At 38.8% G+C, this 18,631-nt stretch overlaps 1 protein-coding gene across 1 annotated transcript; it reads left to right on the forward strand.

Moving 5' to 3' along the window:
• The first annotated feature begins 10,579 nt into the window (after nucleotides 1-10,579).
• On the forward strand, nucleotides 10,580-18,158 carry LOC114450407 (major facilitator superfamily domain-containing protein 12-like). The gene is made up of 12 exons (XM_028428463.1): nucleotides 10,580-10,748; nucleotides 10,907-11,371; nucleotides 11,951-12,070; nucleotides 13,011-13,221; nucleotides 13,301-13,430; nucleotides 14,207-14,431; nucleotides 14,543-14,635; nucleotides 14,783-14,875; nucleotides 15,064-15,234; nucleotides 15,320-15,414; nucleotides 16,598-16,728; nucleotides 16,831-18,158. The coding sequence occupies exons 2-12, from the start codon at nucleotides 11,224-11,226 to the stop codon at nucleotides 16,872-16,874; spliced, it is 1,461 nt and encodes a 486-aa protein (XP_028284264.1). The 5' UTR covers nucleotides 10,580-10,748; nucleotides 10,907-11,223; the 3' UTR covers nucleotides 16,875-18,158.
• The last annotated feature ends 473 nt before the right edge of the window (nucleotides 18,159-18,631 follow it).

Genomic DNA, 18,631 nt, shown 5'->3' on the forward strand with positions numbered 1-18,631 from the left:
TGGACGCTACGTGAGAATGGACCATGCACACTTTGATTTCTGGAGGAAAAGTTGATTTTACTTTGTTTAGCACTTATTAAAATGGCTAAAAGTGTATGTGTCTATTCTGTGAGTGCGTCATAAGGTCCAGCTAGTGTGTGGTGTCATGTTACATACATTTATTTTTCTACTTTTTGACAAAACCTTTAATGAAGGCCTTTATTTCATATATTTTTACATCCATATACATTTCAGTTAAACTCCAATGTTCAGATCCTGCACGTGTCTTGTTTGGTTAGATTGATAACACCACATGGTTTCCTGTTGTTGCACTGGCGTGATCAAACTTGCGTGCTTTCACTGCAGTACATGTAGAGGTGATATTTTTTTTAAGCGTATGATGATAACAGTGACGTTGTTATGGTCAGTGTAATCAGCAGAAACCTTTCTTTTCTGGTTATCTCAACCCTGATCAGCCCAAAAATGCAGAGATGTACATCCTGTCTGCTACTTCAGTCAGCATCTGAGTACATGTCAGAGTGAAATACAGCATATAAAAAACACTGGAGACGTCCAGATGCTGACAGTGACAGACAGGTGACGAGGGCGAGAGACGGATCAGACATGTCGGTTGTGGTGATAAGTTTGCTGTACTGGACTCAAGCTGAAGGTGAAGGTTTTTTTGTCATCTTTAAATTAGCAATGCATAAAACAGCTTTGGCTAATCAAACCATAATAATAATAATAATCTATTTATCATTATCATTTGTTGCTGCACACACATTGCTGGTTGTCAGCCCACTTTGGGGTAAAAAGTGATTTTGCTATCAAGGTAAAAAAAAATCTGTATACAAATATAATTTTCTTACATGTCAGTTGAAAGCATAGGCAGTAGTATTTATATAAATATATGTATACATTTGATCATAAATCATTGTATAGGCTAGTGTATACAATTAAGAGCACTACCAACATTTACCCATAAATATAATATTTTGGCAAATGAAATAGGAGACTTTATTTTATTTCATTTCTCAGCTAAAGCCATACTACCACCTGTGTGATCACTTGGATCTTGTTACACAGTGCAACCACTTATAACGTATGTACATGTTTTCACCATACGGATCACAATGTGCAGCAACAATTCAGTAACGAAGTCACTTATTATTATATTTATTTTATTTATATATATTTTTTGCTATTTTTTCTTCTTCAGTGTGCTGTGGCTGCTGTAACACTGTGATTTCCCCTGTGGGGGACTAATAAAGGATTATATTTATTCATATCTCATCTTATCAGACTGTTTTCTGTCTGCAGGTTTTTGCAATGGGCCTCAAGTGAGTGTTTCAGATAACCAGGTGCTTACGGCTGGAGACGGCTTCACCCTGAGCTGTGACTTTACATGTTTAACAACCAAACATGTGGCCCAGCTGTGGAAGAAGGACAACCAGAAGGTAGTAGGACATTTTTTTAGGGTTTAAACTAAATTCATATCTGTCTGACTAGCTGGGCGAGTTTATGAGCTTTGAATTAAAACTTTCAGCCCCAGCAGTAACTGCTTTTATCTTTTATCAGGACAGAGAGTCCCTTGTTAATATTACGTCCATCTTGCCCAACCTGACCGTGGTCCTGAACGTCCAGTCTGCTGCAAAGGCAGACGCTGGAAATTACACCTGTATGACCCAACCACCCATCGCCATCAGCCCCCCAGTGTCCATTCAAATAGTAGGTAAGCCAAAATGATTACAATTCAGCTGACACTATAAAATGCTTTTCTATTAAAAGTTTATGCTCTTTTTAAAACTTCCCTATTTTAATTTTTCTATGCCTGACACATTTTTTAACTTCTTAGGTCAGTTTGTGGTCTTTGGGCTTAGACACTACGCCATGTCTTTTAGTACAAAACATTTGCCATGTCATTTTGGCCAAAGTCCCAATTTAACACACATATTTCTAGAGAAAATGACTTCTGATTACATTTTAATTATTATGATTTTTCATCTTTATAGTGTAATTGTTATCATAGCTTGTGTCGTTCAGTCCTCCTCTGTAAGGTAATGTTACTATTATTATTAATTATTGACCAAACTGTCTTCTCTCTAGATCACCTGACAAGAAAACCAGCGAACATCACGACACCAATAATAACCACAACATGTGACAGCACCCAGCAGCTCAGCAACACACCAGGTGCCGCTTCAAGTACTACATTCGATCACTGTTCTTTAGTTCTTATTCTGTGGTCAGATTTATTTCATATTAGTTTTTCTAAAGACATTTTGCCACTTGGGGGCAGAACTGCACTGACCTGAGAACTCATGAAGCAACGTGGAGAAACTTCTGTCTATGTGTACAAAGGCAGTGGGTCAGGAGTCTCGTTCTTGTTGCAGCTGAGGGATTTTGTGTAACTAAATCTTCATCCATCTGTGCCCATGTAGGTCTGCAGGGGCAGATGTGGTACTGGATGCTTCTAGGAAAAACTGCCATCTTCCTCCTCAGTTTGGCCTCTATAGCTGTGAAATACAAGAGAGGATGAGAAGAGGAAATGAGCCTTTCTGTGTCCAAACCATTATATAACATGATTATTTCTACCATCAACCTTTAAAACAAAACATGATTTTTACATCTGTGCATTCTTTATTTTCACTGAAGCATCTCCATGATTCCATTTTGGCTCCTACAAACTAATACTATTTCTTCATTTCTTCCTCCTTCTCTAGAGAAATAAGAACTGTCTGCTTTATTGTTTCTTTTGTGTTATTTGTAGCTTGCAAGTTATTGATTTTAAAAGCTGTTTGAATTAAGACCATAGTTGTGGTTAGAGTGCTACCATGCAATACTATTGTCAAACACGAGGGGCGCTGTTGTCAATAAATACCACTGGGTTTGTTTGTCTGTTGTAAATAAAGGTTGAAAAAGCGTCAAGGTAATAAGATGTACAAGGAAAATGGGGGATAGATATTAATAGAATTGATCATATTAATTTTAGAAAATTGTCTTTGCGAAGATAAAGACAGATAAAGTAAATATAACATGTGACTGATTCACATATTCATAAATATATCAGGAAAGCAAGGTAAATGTATCAAACAAAAATGCTTAAAAGATAGTCCCTGAAGTCTGGCAGGTGGTGTTTTGGCTCCTTCCTCCACACAACACAGCTCCAGGTCAGTCAGGTTTCTTGGCTTCTGTGCGTCGACAGCCTGCTTCAAATCAATCCATACACTTTCAGTGATGTTAAGGTCTGCGGACTGGGATGGCCGAAGAACATGGTACTTGTGCTTCTGCATGAATTTCTTAGCAGTGCTTAGGATCATTGTCCTGATGAAACTGCAAATCCCTACAGGTCTTGAAATGGATATGATTGAAAAGGTGCCCAAATTTATGCACATGCCTTTTTTTGTTTAAACGCACATAAGACGTTTCTATGATCTTTGGCATTTAGCAATATGATTACTGGGTCAGACTGTGACTTTATCCTTAGTTGAAGCACCTTTTCTATCAGGTTATAGTTGAATAAGTATATTTAAACATCAGATAAACAGATTTGTACACATTCTTGACATTCTGGTTGTTTTTTGTCAGCTGTTACGTACATGGTCTCATAATTAGTGTTCATGTAACATTTTATGAAACTGCTGCTTAGACTGTGCTCTCACACTCAACACCTAGCATGTGAATGAATGAATGAATGAATGAATACAATACAATTACACAATTCGCCTCAAAACCAAAAAAGGGAATAGGCTGAAGCATTTTCTGAACTTTAAAAAATAACTACTTTTTAAAATTATTATTCCACAGTTTTATGCCTAAAACAGAAATACATCTATGCTTCACATTAGGTCTTACTTTACATCTCTCAAACATAAATAAACCTCTTAAATTATGATGCCCATCTCTGAATTTAAATAACTCTTGTAGGCTAGAAGGAAGATTTTTGTTCTTGGCACAAAATGGTATTTCCAAGGTTTTTAAATATACAATGTCCATCAATTTTAAAGCATTGGATTCCATGATTCCAAAGCTTATTAGTATGTTCACAGTATGAGGCTTTGTTTTACCAATATTTCCCCAAATTTCTGCACAATATGACATGTATGGTAACACAAGTGATGAGTGCAATATAAACAGACATTTCTTGTTTAATTCGTTCTTAATTCTATAGCTTATGCCTATAGCTTTAGAAAGCTTACTTTTGATATATTCTATATGTGGTTTCCAACATAGTGTGTGGTCTATTGTAACTCCTAAGAACGTATTCTCATAAACCCTTTCTATTTCGGATCCACTTAAAAACAACTTAATTTCTTGTTTTGCTTGACCTGCACCAAAAACCATCAATTTTGTTTTCTTTTCATTTAAAGATAATTTTTTAAAATCAAATCACAACCTGAACAAAATAAATTAGTGTCATCTGCAAACATAACAAATTTTAAGATATTGGACACCTTAAAAATATCAGTTACCGTATATAAAGTATAAACAGCTTTGGCCCCAGGACTGAGCCTTGAGTTACTCCATAAGATATCCTTCTCTGTTGCGATACTGTACCATTAATTTCCACATACTGAAATCTGTTATTCAAGTAACTGTTTAACCAACTTTTTGCCACAATTTCTGCAACAGTAATGAGTGATCAATCGTATCAAAAGCTTTGCTCAAATCTATAAAAACCCCAATAGCATATTGCTTATTATCTATTGCTGTTGATATATTTTCCACAAAATCCATCACTGCTAAAGACGTAGATCTATTACTTCTAAAGCCATATTGCTGTTCGTTCAGTCATTTATTTTTCTCTATAAAACTGTGTAGTCTTATAACATGTGATTCACATGTGATCCATTTAAGATCACATCATGTTTTTCGAGAGTCAGAGGTGAACACGTCATGATTTACATGTGTTCCATTTAACCCTCAGGCATCATTTTAATTTACTACCCTTTTGTGTCATTCTCCACACTGTACTGACCAGCTACAGGAGCTCGAATGTTTGGTAGTTTTGAGCAGGGCTGAAGTTGTTTAACATATTTATGCAGAAAAAAGCAGAAAAAAATATTAATCTGTTTTTATAGCAGTTTTTTGGAAGTGGACGTTTTTGTCCCAGAATGACACAAAAGGGTAGTAAATTTGTTTCACCATGTTCTGGTGATGTATTTAAAAAATTAAAATTTAAATTCTAAAATGTGTCTAGAGAGAGTCTATGTTACAAAAAATTGTGCCACATGCACCAACACAGATAAAATGGTGGCCAGGTAAAGAGGCAAAAACTACCCAAGTGGACAAAAAAGTCCACAATGACACCCAGGGTTAAGATCACATCATGTTTTTCAAGTCAGAGGTGAACACGTCATGATTCACATGTGATCCATTTAGACATTGTTGTTGTTGTTTTGCTTAGTTGTGTGGTCATTACATGCAGTTCTAATTCAAATGTACATGTGGTTTTGTGTGTGTGTTTTTATTAAGATTTACTTTAATAAACATCCAACCCTGGTGTGGCTTCAACTTTGAGACTGACTCTTGAACATTCTTGTCAAGAATCTGCTGATACTGAGAGGAATTCATGTGGCCCTCAACTTTAACCAGGACTCCAGTACCTGTACTAGTCACACAGACCCATAACATGATGGACCCTCCACCAAATGTCATGGTAGGCCATAAGTTCCTCTCATGGAGTTCAATGTGTTTTCTACACCATGCATGCCTCTTCTGGTTGTGACCAAATAACTCTCTTAGTCTCATCTGACCACAGTATTCTTTTCAAAATACTTATTTCTTGTCCAGATGTGCTTTTGCATACCTCATGCGACTCGTCTTGTGATGAACACTCAGGGAAGTCTTTTTGTGCATCACCTTTCCAGTGAGCTTTTCCTGGTGTAAAGTACACTGGATTGTGGAACGATGAACAACGACACCATCAGCAGCCAGATGTTCTTGTAGTTCTATGGAGGTGGTCTGGGGCTGCTCTGTGATCATTCTAACCATCCTTCACCTGTGCCTCTCCTGTATTTGTTTCAGCCTACCACATATTATCCTTCACAGTGACTGCTCCTGTGGACTTCCATTCCTGCACTACATTTCTGAGAGTGGAGACAGACAGTCCAGACCTTCCAGATCATTTCTGGTACCCTTCTTCTAATTCATGATAATGATTATCTTAGTTTTAGGTCAGTGGAGAGCTGTTCAGAGGCCCCCATGTTTCCAATCTAAGAAAGAACCTAGGACAAGCACAGCAGCAGTTATCTATGTTAAATAGTCTTTTTATGTAATTGATTCCAGCTGTCTTTGCAACTGAAGATCTAAGGAGCCAAACAAACCATTTTTGTGCTTGAACCTGCCAAGTATAAATCCCTACAGGTCTTGAAATGGATATGATTGAAAGGGTGCCCAAATTTATGCACATGCCTATTTTTGTTTAAATGCACATAAAAATGTTTCTGTTGCCAATAAAAATTATTTCACCACTCAAATGTTTCTGTTTCCATAAGGTGCAACATATGTAAAAATCCTCAGCAAGTGACAAACTGAGCCTTAGGGGTGCCTAAACCTTTGCATAAGACTGTATGTCCAGAGAAGCTCACATGACATAACAGGTTGCATCTATGATCTTTGGCATTTAGCGAAATAATTACTGGGTCAGACTGTGACTTTATCCTTAGTTGAAGCACCTTTTCTATCAGGTTATAGTTGAATAAGTATATTTAAACATCAGATAAACAGATTTGTACACATTCTTGACATTCTGGTTGTTTTTTGTCAGCTGTTACGTACATGGTCTCATAATTAGTGTTCATGTAACATTTTATGAAACTGCTGCTTAGACTGTGCTCTCATACTCAACACCTAGCATGTGAATGAATGAATGAATACAATACAATTACACAATTCGCCTCAAAACCAAAAAAGGGAATAGGCTGAAGCATTTTCTGAACTTTAAAAAAATAACTACTTTTTAAAATGATCATCAAGCTTATTCCACAGTTTTATGCCTAAAACAGAAATACATCTATGCTTCACATTAGGTTTTACTTTACATCTCTCAAACATAAATAAACCTCTTAAATTATAATGCCCATCTCTGAATTTAAATAACTCTTGTAGGCTAGAAGGAAGATTTTTGTTCTTGGCACAAAATGGTATTTCCAAGGTTTTTAAATATACAATGTCCATCAATTTTAAAGCATTGGATTCCATGATTCCAAAGCTTATTAGTATGTTCACAGTATGAGGCTTTGTTTTACCATCCATCCATCCATCCATCTTCCACCGCTTATCCGGGGCCGGGTTTTACCAATATTTCCCCAAATTTCTGCACAATATGACATGTATGGTAACACAAGTGATGAGTGCAATATAAACAGACATTTCTTGTTTAATTCATTCTTAATTCTATGGCTTATGCCTATAGCTTTAGAAAGCTTACTTTTGATATATTCTATATGTGGTTTCCAACATAGTGTGTGGTCTATTGTAACTCCTAAGAACTTATTCTCATAAACCCTTTCTATTTCAGAACCACTTAAAAACAACTTAATTTCTTGTTTTGCTTGACCTGCACCAAAAACCATCAATTTTGTTTTCTTTTCATTTAAAGATAATTTGTTAAAATCAAACCACTTTTTTAAACAGCTTAATTCCTGTTGAACTTTAAGTAGCAATTGTTTCAAATCACAACCTGAACAAAATAAATTAGTGTCATCTGCAAACATAACAAATTTTAAGATATTGGACACCTTACAAATATCAGTTATATAAAGTATAAACAGCTTTGGCCCCAGGACTGATCCTTGAGGTACTCCATAAGATATCCTTCTCTGTTGCAATACTCTACCATTAATTTCCACATACTGAAATCTGTTATTCAAGTAACTGTTTAACCAACTTTTTGCCACCCCTCTTATTCCATAGTATTCACATTTCTGCAACAGTAATGAGTGATCAATCGTATCAAAAGCTTTGCTCAAATCTATAAAAACCCCAATAGCATATTGCTTATTATCTATTGCTGTTGATATATTTTCCACAACATCCATCACTGCTAAAGACGTAGATCTATTACTTCTAAAGCCATATTGCTGTTCGTTCAGTCATTTATTTTTCTCTATAAAACTGTGTAGTCTTATAACATGTGATTCACATGTGATCCATTTAAGATCACATCATGTTTTTCAAGAGTCAGAGGTGAACACATCATGATTTACATATGATCCATTTAACCCTCAGGCGTCACTTTAATTTACTACCCTTTTGTGGCATTCGTGGACAAAAATGTCCACTTCCAAAAAACTGCTATAAAAACTTAACAGATTAATATTTTTTCTTACTTTTTTCTGCATACATATGTTAAACAATTCAGCCCTGTTCAAAACTACCAAACATGGTAACTCTTAAATGCCAGTTTGATTACTTGATGTCACAGTAATTTTTTAATGAAGAAAACACAGAAAATGAGTTATTTTCCACAAAACAAAAGTTTATGTGGCTGTGGCATTATATTTTAATCTGTCATGGATATGTCAAAGATTAGCCAAAATATTGATGCATTATTAGTTTTTGTGTAACAGCAGTTTTAAAATTTACTACCCTTTTATATATCTTTTTTATCTGATCTTTGACATATCCATGATATATATTTTTGTTTAAATGCACATAACCATCCACCTTTAAAACAAAACCTGATTTTTACTTCTGTGCATTCTTTATTTTCACTTTATTTTCATCTCCATGATTCCATTTTGGAAACCTACAAACTAATACTATTTCTTCATTTCTTCCTCCTTCTCTAGATAAATCAGAACTGTCAGTTTTATCGTTTTTTGTGTTATTTGTAGCTTATTGATTTTAAGAGTGGTTTCAATTAATATGCATGCAATACCATTGTCAAACACCAGGGGCACTGTTGTCAATAAATACCACTGGGTTTGTTTGTCTGTTGTAAATAAAGGTTGAAAAAGCATCGAGGTAATAAGATGCACAAAGAAAATGGGGGATAGATATTAATAGAATTGATCATATTAATTTTAGAAAATTGTCTTTGCGAAGATGAAGACAGATAAAGTAAAGATAACATGTGACTGATTCACATATTCATAAATATATCAGGAAAGCAAGGTAAATGTATCAAACAAAAATGCTTAAAAGATACTGTTACACCCCAGTGAGACTCAGAAAACGGTTCAGTTAAAAACATTTTTTTCATTTCAGATCAGAATTTTTCCCTCATTTTCTGAAGTACATAAGAGGTAAATCTTACCCATAACATGATCTACTATTAGGACTAAAACATTAAATTAACAATTTATGCAGACGATACAACTATTTATGACTATTGTCAGACAATATGGTCAAATGCTATAAGAAAAGATTTAAATAAACTCCAGATAATGCAGAATAAGGCTGCCCGTGTGGAATTGAATTGTTCTTATAGGACCAATATAAACACCATGCATTGGAATCTTGGCTGGCTAAAAGTTCACGATGGGGCATTAGCATCACTGTCAATATGGAAAATCTTAAAAAAATCAAACTCCAATGTTTTTATTTCTCCAATTCAAGACAAATTTAGATGGTCATGGATATGCCACTAGACATGCAGCTGAAGGAAGCTTTTTAATTCCAAGGGCTAAAACGAACTTCCTCAAATGCACTTTTACCTATGAAAGCAATGAAAGAATGGAACTCTTTGCCACTAACTCGCCACAAAATTAGAAAGAAGTCTGTTTTTAAAATGCACCTGAAAAGGTTTTTAGCAGCAACTTATATATAAAACGGTCTCTTTTTGTAAACTACTGGAACCTATTTTGAGTAATAGTTTTAAAATTTTTTGTATAAACTTTATTGATGATATTATTGTAATGTATATTTGTACTGTCAAACATTTTTATGAACGTATGTTTTTAACAATGGACCCCAGGAAGAGTAGCTGGGTGTAAACCACAGCTAATGGGGATCTAATAATAAACAATAAACAATAAACTTCAGTGATCACCAATCCTGTCTTGTTGGAGACTTAGATGCAGTGTCACGGACGAATAACTACAGTCAGATACAGTCAATACAGTATCTGACTTATTAACATGTGATTGGCCGATCCACAGTTGTTGAAAGGAACCAGAACTCCCTGAAAACATACTTGGAAGACTGCAAGGCAAACATGGTGGGATTAAAGATGAAGGATTAATGGATATATGTCCAGAGAAGCTGACATGACATAACGGGCTGCATCTATGATCTTTGGCATTTTAACAACGTATTCCAATCTGATGTCATAATTTATCTTTTTTTAAAGTTAAAAAAAAGTTTGGCGCTATCTAAGTATTATTTCACCACATGTTTTACAAAGCAGACAATCGTCAGATTAACGTCATGTTATGCTATTGAACGGGCCAAATTAAATTCTAAAGGCTACATAACATTTTCACGTGTTTATTACCTAAAGGCGGAAGTGTCTTCAAATCTTTAGCCTATTCTGCCGTCACGTGAGGAACTCCAACCCAATAGGATCTCACTATTGGCTGAATGGGGCCATACGTCTCTCCTATTGGTCCGTTTCCTTGTTTTTTTTTCTCTACGTCATCGTTGCCGGTCTGCCTAGTTGTTTACGTCTGCTTTATATTGCCAGATGTGCGTTTTGTTTGAAGCCGGTTAGCTAAAGGTTAAGGATGGTTTCGTGCAGCGTGTTGTGTTTAATATTAAACACGGATATAGTTGCACAAATGTACAAATAATGGGCAGTCGAGTGGACTATGTCTAATGTGGAGGTATGTGTAATGTTATTGTTCATTTTGCTACTTTCCATAACCGTACTAGCCATGCGTGCGTGTTGAATGCTATGTAAGGAGGGAGCAGCCGGTGTGTGGGTGTGAAAGGCCCCCTTTACTCCGCTCATGTGGCTGTTTCGGTTTCCATTGCTCCTCAGATGCTCCTCCTGGACCTGCCTCAGCTTTGCATTGTCACCTGATTTCAAGAGGAAACAACAGCAATATGACGAGGCTGCCTGTCAGTGTGTTCCAGAGGCAGTAAGAGCGACACACACACATCTTACTCAACGGACAAAATATGACAGCACGGCGTATAAATAAATACAATCACATGTAAAAACGGGAACCGAAACTTGCTCCGTTGTGTTCCGAAGAAGTTTGTTCAGCGGATTCGCTTCGGTGGTTTTTAGCTCGGGCTCATCGCTGATGAAGACTCGGGTAAATTCCTTCATGTAAACTCTTTCCAGGAGCCATAATGTCGGACACAGAGAGGTCTCTGCCTGCTCTCAGGAAGCTCTGCTATGCCGTGGGTCACTTTCTGAATGATCTGTGTGCCTCTATGTGGTTCACCTACCTGCTGGTGTTCTACCACTCAGTGCTGGGATTCGAAAACACAAATGCAGGTTAGTCTGCTCTCTATGTATCCATCTGTCTGTCTGTCCCATCCTATCAGTCCTTGCTTCCAAATATTGTGCAAGAGCTAAGAATCATTTCTCATTACACCCTGTTCTACTTTCTCGTTACTAGAATCAGGCATCACAGGTGAACACTGGCTTCTTTCTGTTGTCCACATGATCTGACATCACATCTAAAACATACTAAAAACAGGCAATACTCCCTTAAAGGACAGTGACTAGTCTGAACCACTGCTGTCGGAGCCTGGCATGAAGGATTTTTGTAACTCTGCAATCTTTTTAGCAGCACACGTGCTTTACAAAAAGCCTCCCGGGCTATAAATGCTCTTATCCACCGCTGATAAAATATCCAATTTGTTTAATGTCAAATCTTATTATCTAAGTTGTTTTAGGTATTAGGTATGATTACCTCTTTGCCTGGCTGATATTAGTTAGTTAGTTAGTTCCAGGATGAACATGTGACCCCCTTCATAGTATACAACCCGGCATGCTGTGTGCATGCTTTTGTCTTGCAGCTCTGTCCGTTCTTTCACATTGATTATTACAGTGCCCTCCCTTGTGCTGCAGGTGTGTTGCTGCTAGTCGGGCAGATAGCAGATGGCATCTGTACACCGCTCATCGGCTATGAGTCTGACCGAACCCCGGGCTGTGGAAACTACGGCAAGAGGAAGACCTGGCATTTGGTTGGTAAGTCGACTGAAGCTTTATTGGCCTATAAGAGTGACAGATGATTTACCCATTTGCTGTGAAATGTAAATTCAGAGAAATTACAACATTTACATAGAGCCGGTTTCTCACATGGTTAAGTGAAATGGTTTCAGGTTAAAGGTGAGGAGCTTTTGATGACACTATTCGTTTTGAAAATCACCCTGTGTGTGTGTGTGTGTCTGGAGATGTTCCACATTTTTTCCTTGGTAACCTTTATCCAGCCTACTTCGAACTTTGGGTGTGTATAATTTAGGTCACAAGTAAACACCATACTGAGGAGGTCCTTTATATGAATGGACATCACTGCAGTGCTTCACATCTTTGGAGCTGAGGGAAACTTGATACTGATTCATTTCCTCATTCGATCATGATATCACAGCCATATCAAAACAACTTCATTGGTAGAAGTTACGTCTTTATATATTAGCAGTATCATTAACATTAACTCCTTTATGATCAGTCTGATATGTTGAATACATTAAATACTGTTGACCACAATGTGGTTATTACTGGGTCAGAGTCTGTATCTTCACTTGAAGCACCTTTCCCATCAGGTTATAGTGGAATAAGTATATCATCAGATATGCAGATTTGTACACCCTCTGGACATTCTGGTTGTTTTTTGTCAGCTGTTGCATGCATGGTCTCATAATTAGTGTTCATATAACATTTTATGAAACTGCTGCTTGGACTATGCTCTCACACTCAACACCTAGCATGTGATCCTTGTAAGGTCACATCATGTTTTACAAGAGTCAGAGGGGAACACATCATGATCCAGCCTCCATAGTGGATCTTATAGAAGGGAGACAAGTGTGATAGAATATGCAGTATGTTTCAACTTCTGCCATCGTTGTCGTTGTTTTGCTTAGTTGTGTGGTCATATCATGTAGTTTGTTTGTTTCTCTGTGTCATCCAGGGTCACTGAGTGTGGTGCTGTCCTTCGCCTTCATCTTTAACCAGTGTCTGGGCTGCAATGTGCTCACCCCTCAGTGGGTCAGCTTGACCTACTTCGTCCCGTTCATCATCATTTTTCAGTTCGGCTGGGCCGCGACGCAGATCTCCCACCTTTCTCTCATTCCAGAGCTGGTCTCCTGTGAGCATGCTAAAGTAGAGCTCACTGCATACAGGTACGTGTACATACAGCTCATACAGCATGGCGATGCACAGGTCAGCATACACTCTTTGTTTCTCCCTGTGTGTGGGCAGGTATGCCTTCACAGTGATCGCCAACATCACAGTGTATGCTGTGGCCTACCTGCTGTTCCATGTCCAGGGTGGGGACGACGACGACCCGGTCGACGATGCCCTGGGACCAGCAGACATTCCAGTCTTCAGGGTGAGGCCATGTGAAAGTTGGACGAGTACCAATTATCATACCAGGGTGTGGGTGGGGGGAATCCAGCATCTGATGTGTTCCAGTCAACAGTGAATGTGAGGGAATTCTTACTTTCTGTTTTTCCAAAGTGAAAGCAGCTGGTAACAAAAACCAGACTCATCTGTTAACCCTCTCATACACAGTTTGATGTCAAAGAGCACTATTATTAGATGTCAGTGCTGCACATGCTCATTCTCCAAAATACCACAATGCACCTTTTTTATTATAATTATAAATATAATATTTCAGCTTTTACACAGCAACAACAGCAGCAAAACTTTTAATTGCTCTGATTGGATGAAAGTTGTACCCAGGGTCACTTTGGTAACTGTGTGCTAGTTTTTAATGCCCCCTTGGAAACTGAGAATGAATTGTAAGTACTAGACTCCTTGACGGGACTCCTTTGAACTGTTGAGCAGCTAGCCAATAGCCTGGGAGCAAAGTAGCTGAGGAGGCATGGAGCAATGTAGTTTCTCACATGGAAGAAAGCGAGAATGAGTAGGAGGGTCACAGACAGACAGGATGTCATTGGTGCTTCCATAGTTGGTCACGCCCAAGGCGATTTCCCACAGTGCAGCCCCGAGCAAAGTTAGATAAAGAACTGAGAATGAATTGTAAGTACTAGACTGATTCAGATGTGCATCTGTGTGGCAATACCACACTATACATGGATGAATATTAATGTCAATTCACAGTTTTAGTAATCGTTTCATACTGTGTGTGTTTGTGTCTCATAGAATCTGGCGTTAATTGTGTTGGGAATTGGTGCTCTCTTCACCATCACCTTCCACGTGGGAACAACAGAGAGGAAGAGGCCTGGCGCAGTAGAGAATGGGAGGAGAGAATGGACCGCTGAAGAGGAGGAAGAGGAGGGTGAGCGGAGGAGCCTGCTGCCTCGCTCTGCGAGCTCTTCAGCTTTCCTGCAGTGGAGATGCTGGCTTCGACAGCCTTCTTTCTACCAGGTAGGAATGCTCGACCAGGTCAAATCAGCTGCTGTCAGAACACTGTCCTTCAACAGCTTGATGGTTGCCATGTTTTGTGAAACAAAGTTTGCTGTCACTCTTTCCCGGTAGGTGGCCTTACTCTACATGTCGACCAGGTTGATCGTCAATCTGTCTCAGACATACATTTCAATGTATCTCATCAACACTCTGCAGCTGCCAAAGGTAACACAACATCATTTTACACACACACACTCACACACACACACACACACACACACACACACACACAGGTGTGATATCTGTTTTGCTCTACTGTCAGTCATATTTTGATGATGAGTTCATTCTGTTTTATTTTTTTTCCTCTAACAGAAATTCATCGCAACAATCCCACTAGTGATGTACCTGAGTGGCTTCCTGTCCTCCTTCATCATGAAGCCTCTCAGTAAACTCATTGGAAAATGTGTATGTAGAACCCATGTCTCCACAGATGAATATAATGAGTGCACAAACTCAAACAGCCTAAACCTTGTCTGACTGGTTGTGCAGTATTAATACTTGACAGCTCTCAACAGGATGTGATTTATTGTTGTATCTGCACTGGGTAAATGAGGAAGTGGTAAACAAAAGTCCTGTCCTCTGATTGGTTCCAGCTCACATACTTCGTGGGGCTGCTGCTGATCATGGCTTTCTCCTACTGGGTGCTGGTGGACATCAGGATGGGTCAGCAGGTATACGGGGCGGCCGTGCTGCTCGGGGCCGGCTCAGCCACCATCCTGGTCATTTCGCTTTCCATGACTGCAGAGCTCATTGCCGATCAGACGGTGAGACGTGTGTGTGTATATGTGTGAGAGTGAGGGAGGGAGGTATAATTTTGCTTCATCTTCATCTCTGTTACTCTCTCTGCAGCAAAGTGGAGCCTTTGTGTATGGCGCCATGAGCTTCACTGATAAAGTGGCTAATGGGCTGGCTGTGATGATCATTCAGGCGCTGCATCCCTGCCAGTAAGTACACACACAGGAAACAAAGTCAACACATCTCTCTGTCTGCTGTAAGACCCAGACCACCAAAGTCTGTCCCCCTTTAGTTGCTGATTTTCCTTTTCAGCTCCGAGCTCATTACAGTGAAAGCACCGGATGTGTGTGTGTGTGTGTGGCTAGCCACAATAAACCACAGTATTTTTAAAGAAGGAAAATGTCACAACATCAGAGGGACATCCCTACCCTTATTACATGAGAAACATTGTACAACTCAGGAAGTGATGATGACAGACGTCTGAGACATAAAAGCAGATCTGTCTCCTCAGATTTCTGCTTTGACACTTGCAACAACTTCCTATTTGCAGACCTGCAAGTGTGTGCAGAGTGTAGGAGCTGCACCTGTGGGTTCGACACACCTTTTACTGTGTTTAAGTGTTGCAGTACAGTTTTGTAAGCATCTTCAGGTACAGGCCAGCATTTAGTGATTAGTGTCACAGCTGTGCGACAAATCTGCACATTATTTTATTTATTTAATTTATTTAACCTTTATTTAACCAGGTAAAAAACCCATTGAGATCCAGATCTCATTTACAAGGGTGACCTGGCCCTTGGTCAGTGGTCAGCAGCACACGTCAAGAACATTAGAACAACAATTTAAGTTGGTAAACAAGATGAAGACAGTTATTAAAGCAGAAAATAATATATAAATAAGTGCAGCAATAGAAAGACATCTTAAAAACACAGGCACTGATGAATGGATGCTTTTTGCCTAATGTGTAATAAAGAATTAAAAGTTTTAAATGAGATAAGGTCAGAAATTTTTAAATCAGTCTGGAGGGTATTCCAGGCTGAAGGGGCAGAGTAGCTAAATGCCCGCTTTCCTAGCTCAGTCCACACATGAGGAGCCTGCAGGTGGTAAATGCCACTGGAACGTAGGGCATAGTGGCTGGTAGTTCGCTGGAGAAGAGCACACAGATAAGGTGGAGCCAAACCAAGGAGGGTCTTATAGACCAACGACATCCAGTGGGTGTGTCTCCTTGTGCTCAGGGAGGGCCAGACATGAAGAAGGTGTATGCTCTGTTCTAAATAGTGGATTTACTGACCAAAAGAAAAGATGGAATGTCACTTCAGCTGTTTCAGAACATAACAAAAATTGTGTGTACTGTCACTAAAATTCTGTCTCTGTGTGTGTGTGTGTGTGTGTCAGAACTGTGTTGTGCTGCCCGGCCTGTGTGTGGTTCTATCATTATATCATGGTCATTGTGACGGGAGGCATGGCCATCATCGCAACATTCGCCCTCTGCTCCATCCTCATCTGGCCAATCAAGATCAGACCACGTGAGTCACACTCATACACTGAGTTGTCTGCACGGTTGTGTATATCCTCTTTGTAACTTAAAACACCTATGTTCTTTTCTGTGTGTGTGTGTGTTGTTCCAGGTGGTTTGGTATCCGTCTCTGATGATGCAGCCAGTGTCAACTAAACCCCCAGTTGTGGGCTATGACTACTTGATAACTCAGAGAGAAGAACTTTTTATTTTGTTTTTCAGGGAAAAGTATCAGGAATTCATTTTGGACCAGAGAAGGGAGTTTTTATTTATACTGAAACTTTAAAGCAGGACATTATAAATATTCTTATTCATAAATTTGGTAATGATAAAAATCAGGTTAAATTGATTGGAGCATCAACAGCACACAGAATACTATTAATCAACTATACTTTATATTTTATTATTAACAAAATAGTAGGTCAATTGGCAAAGACAAACTGACCAAGACAAGTGGTTTGAATGATGCTACCAGTGATAGCATGCTAGAACCATGTGCTCCATAGTTCAGCAACTTTAAACTACCCTTACCGTGAGATTAGTGGGGTTACAAATGTGCACACGTCCACTTTGCCAGGCTTTAAGTTACACGCTTGCCGCTGAGGCACTGCTGGTTCGGACCAATCAGCATCCTATGGCCATAAAAACCAAGATACCATCACATGAAATCCAGCAAGAATTTTGATAGGTTACAGCTAAAGCAGCTAAAACAAGGACTCTGCCCAGTCGTCATTAAATTGTATTTCCAGCTTGTTTCTGAAAAAAAATCATCATTACAGTCCTAAAGTCGACTAAATGAACATGTAATGAAAGTGGGACTTGCACTGACCTCATTACACAGAATGTGGTCTACACTGTTCGACAACACAGAGGACAGGGAGGACTGACCACAGAGGTACACGTGATGGGTCACGTGACCGTGCTGCTCGGGAAGGCAAAGGGAACTGATGAAGAGCACATTGTAGAACATTTGAAGCCTTTCCCTCATTTCTGAGACTGTCAGATAAACCACTACATGTACGGTCAGTGAGGGCTGACTGAAGATGCTGATTGCTTCTGAGGAGGAGGAGGAGGAGGATGATGAAGGCCTCGCTACAATGCACCGACTGCATTTTCTTTGAAGGCTTTCAGCTTTCTGTTCTCAGCCAGTGGAACCTTTGGTGCTGGGAACCCCTCATGGAACATCAGCTTATAGAGATTTTTTTTGTTTGAATTATGTTTTTGAAATCATTCTATATTTAAAATGAAATACAAAAAAAAACAAACTATTTTTAAAATCAAAAGAAACTTGCCAGCTGTGAGAGTCTAGTTAACATAAGACTGTGTGTTTGACCAAAGCTCTGTGGGATCTCTCATCTCATTGATCACTTTGTTTTTACTTGTGTCTCTGTGATCCTGTTTATTAAAGGGAAACACACATCAAGTGGACTCAGTAAGGTAGAAAGTGGTCATGTGTTCTGATTCAGATTTATGATGATGCATTACATTTGTCCTTCCACTTTCTTTTCACCACATCATCCACAGACCAGGCTTCAAGTATAACACTCAGCAGCAACATCTCACTTTTCTTGCAGTCCACATGCATTAAAACATGTCCCTGCACCAGATTCAGGCCACACCTATCACTTCAACACTTATAATTAAATAAAAAGAAGGTAAAAATCAATAGATCATACTAATTCTAAGAAATGAGACACAAAACAGCTTAAAAACAGCTGGAGAACTTGTTTACTGTGACCTCTTGAACACACTGAATGCTATATATGAAGTCACACTGGTGTGTGAAGGTGAATACGTCAGTGCTATGGTCAGCTAGCATGCATCTGCAAGGCAGGTGACAAAATGGCAGATTCCTGTGTTTGCTTTGAGCCACTCAGTGGTGTCAACAATAAGGTACTTGTGAGCTAGTCAAG

Source organism: Parambassis ranga, chromosome 17 (assembly GCF_900634625.1).
Source record: "Parambassis ranga chromosome 17, fParRan2.1, whole genome shotgun sequence".
NCBI classification, from domain to species: Eukaryota; Metazoa; Chordata; class Actinopteri; family Ambassidae; genus Parambassis; species Parambassis ranga.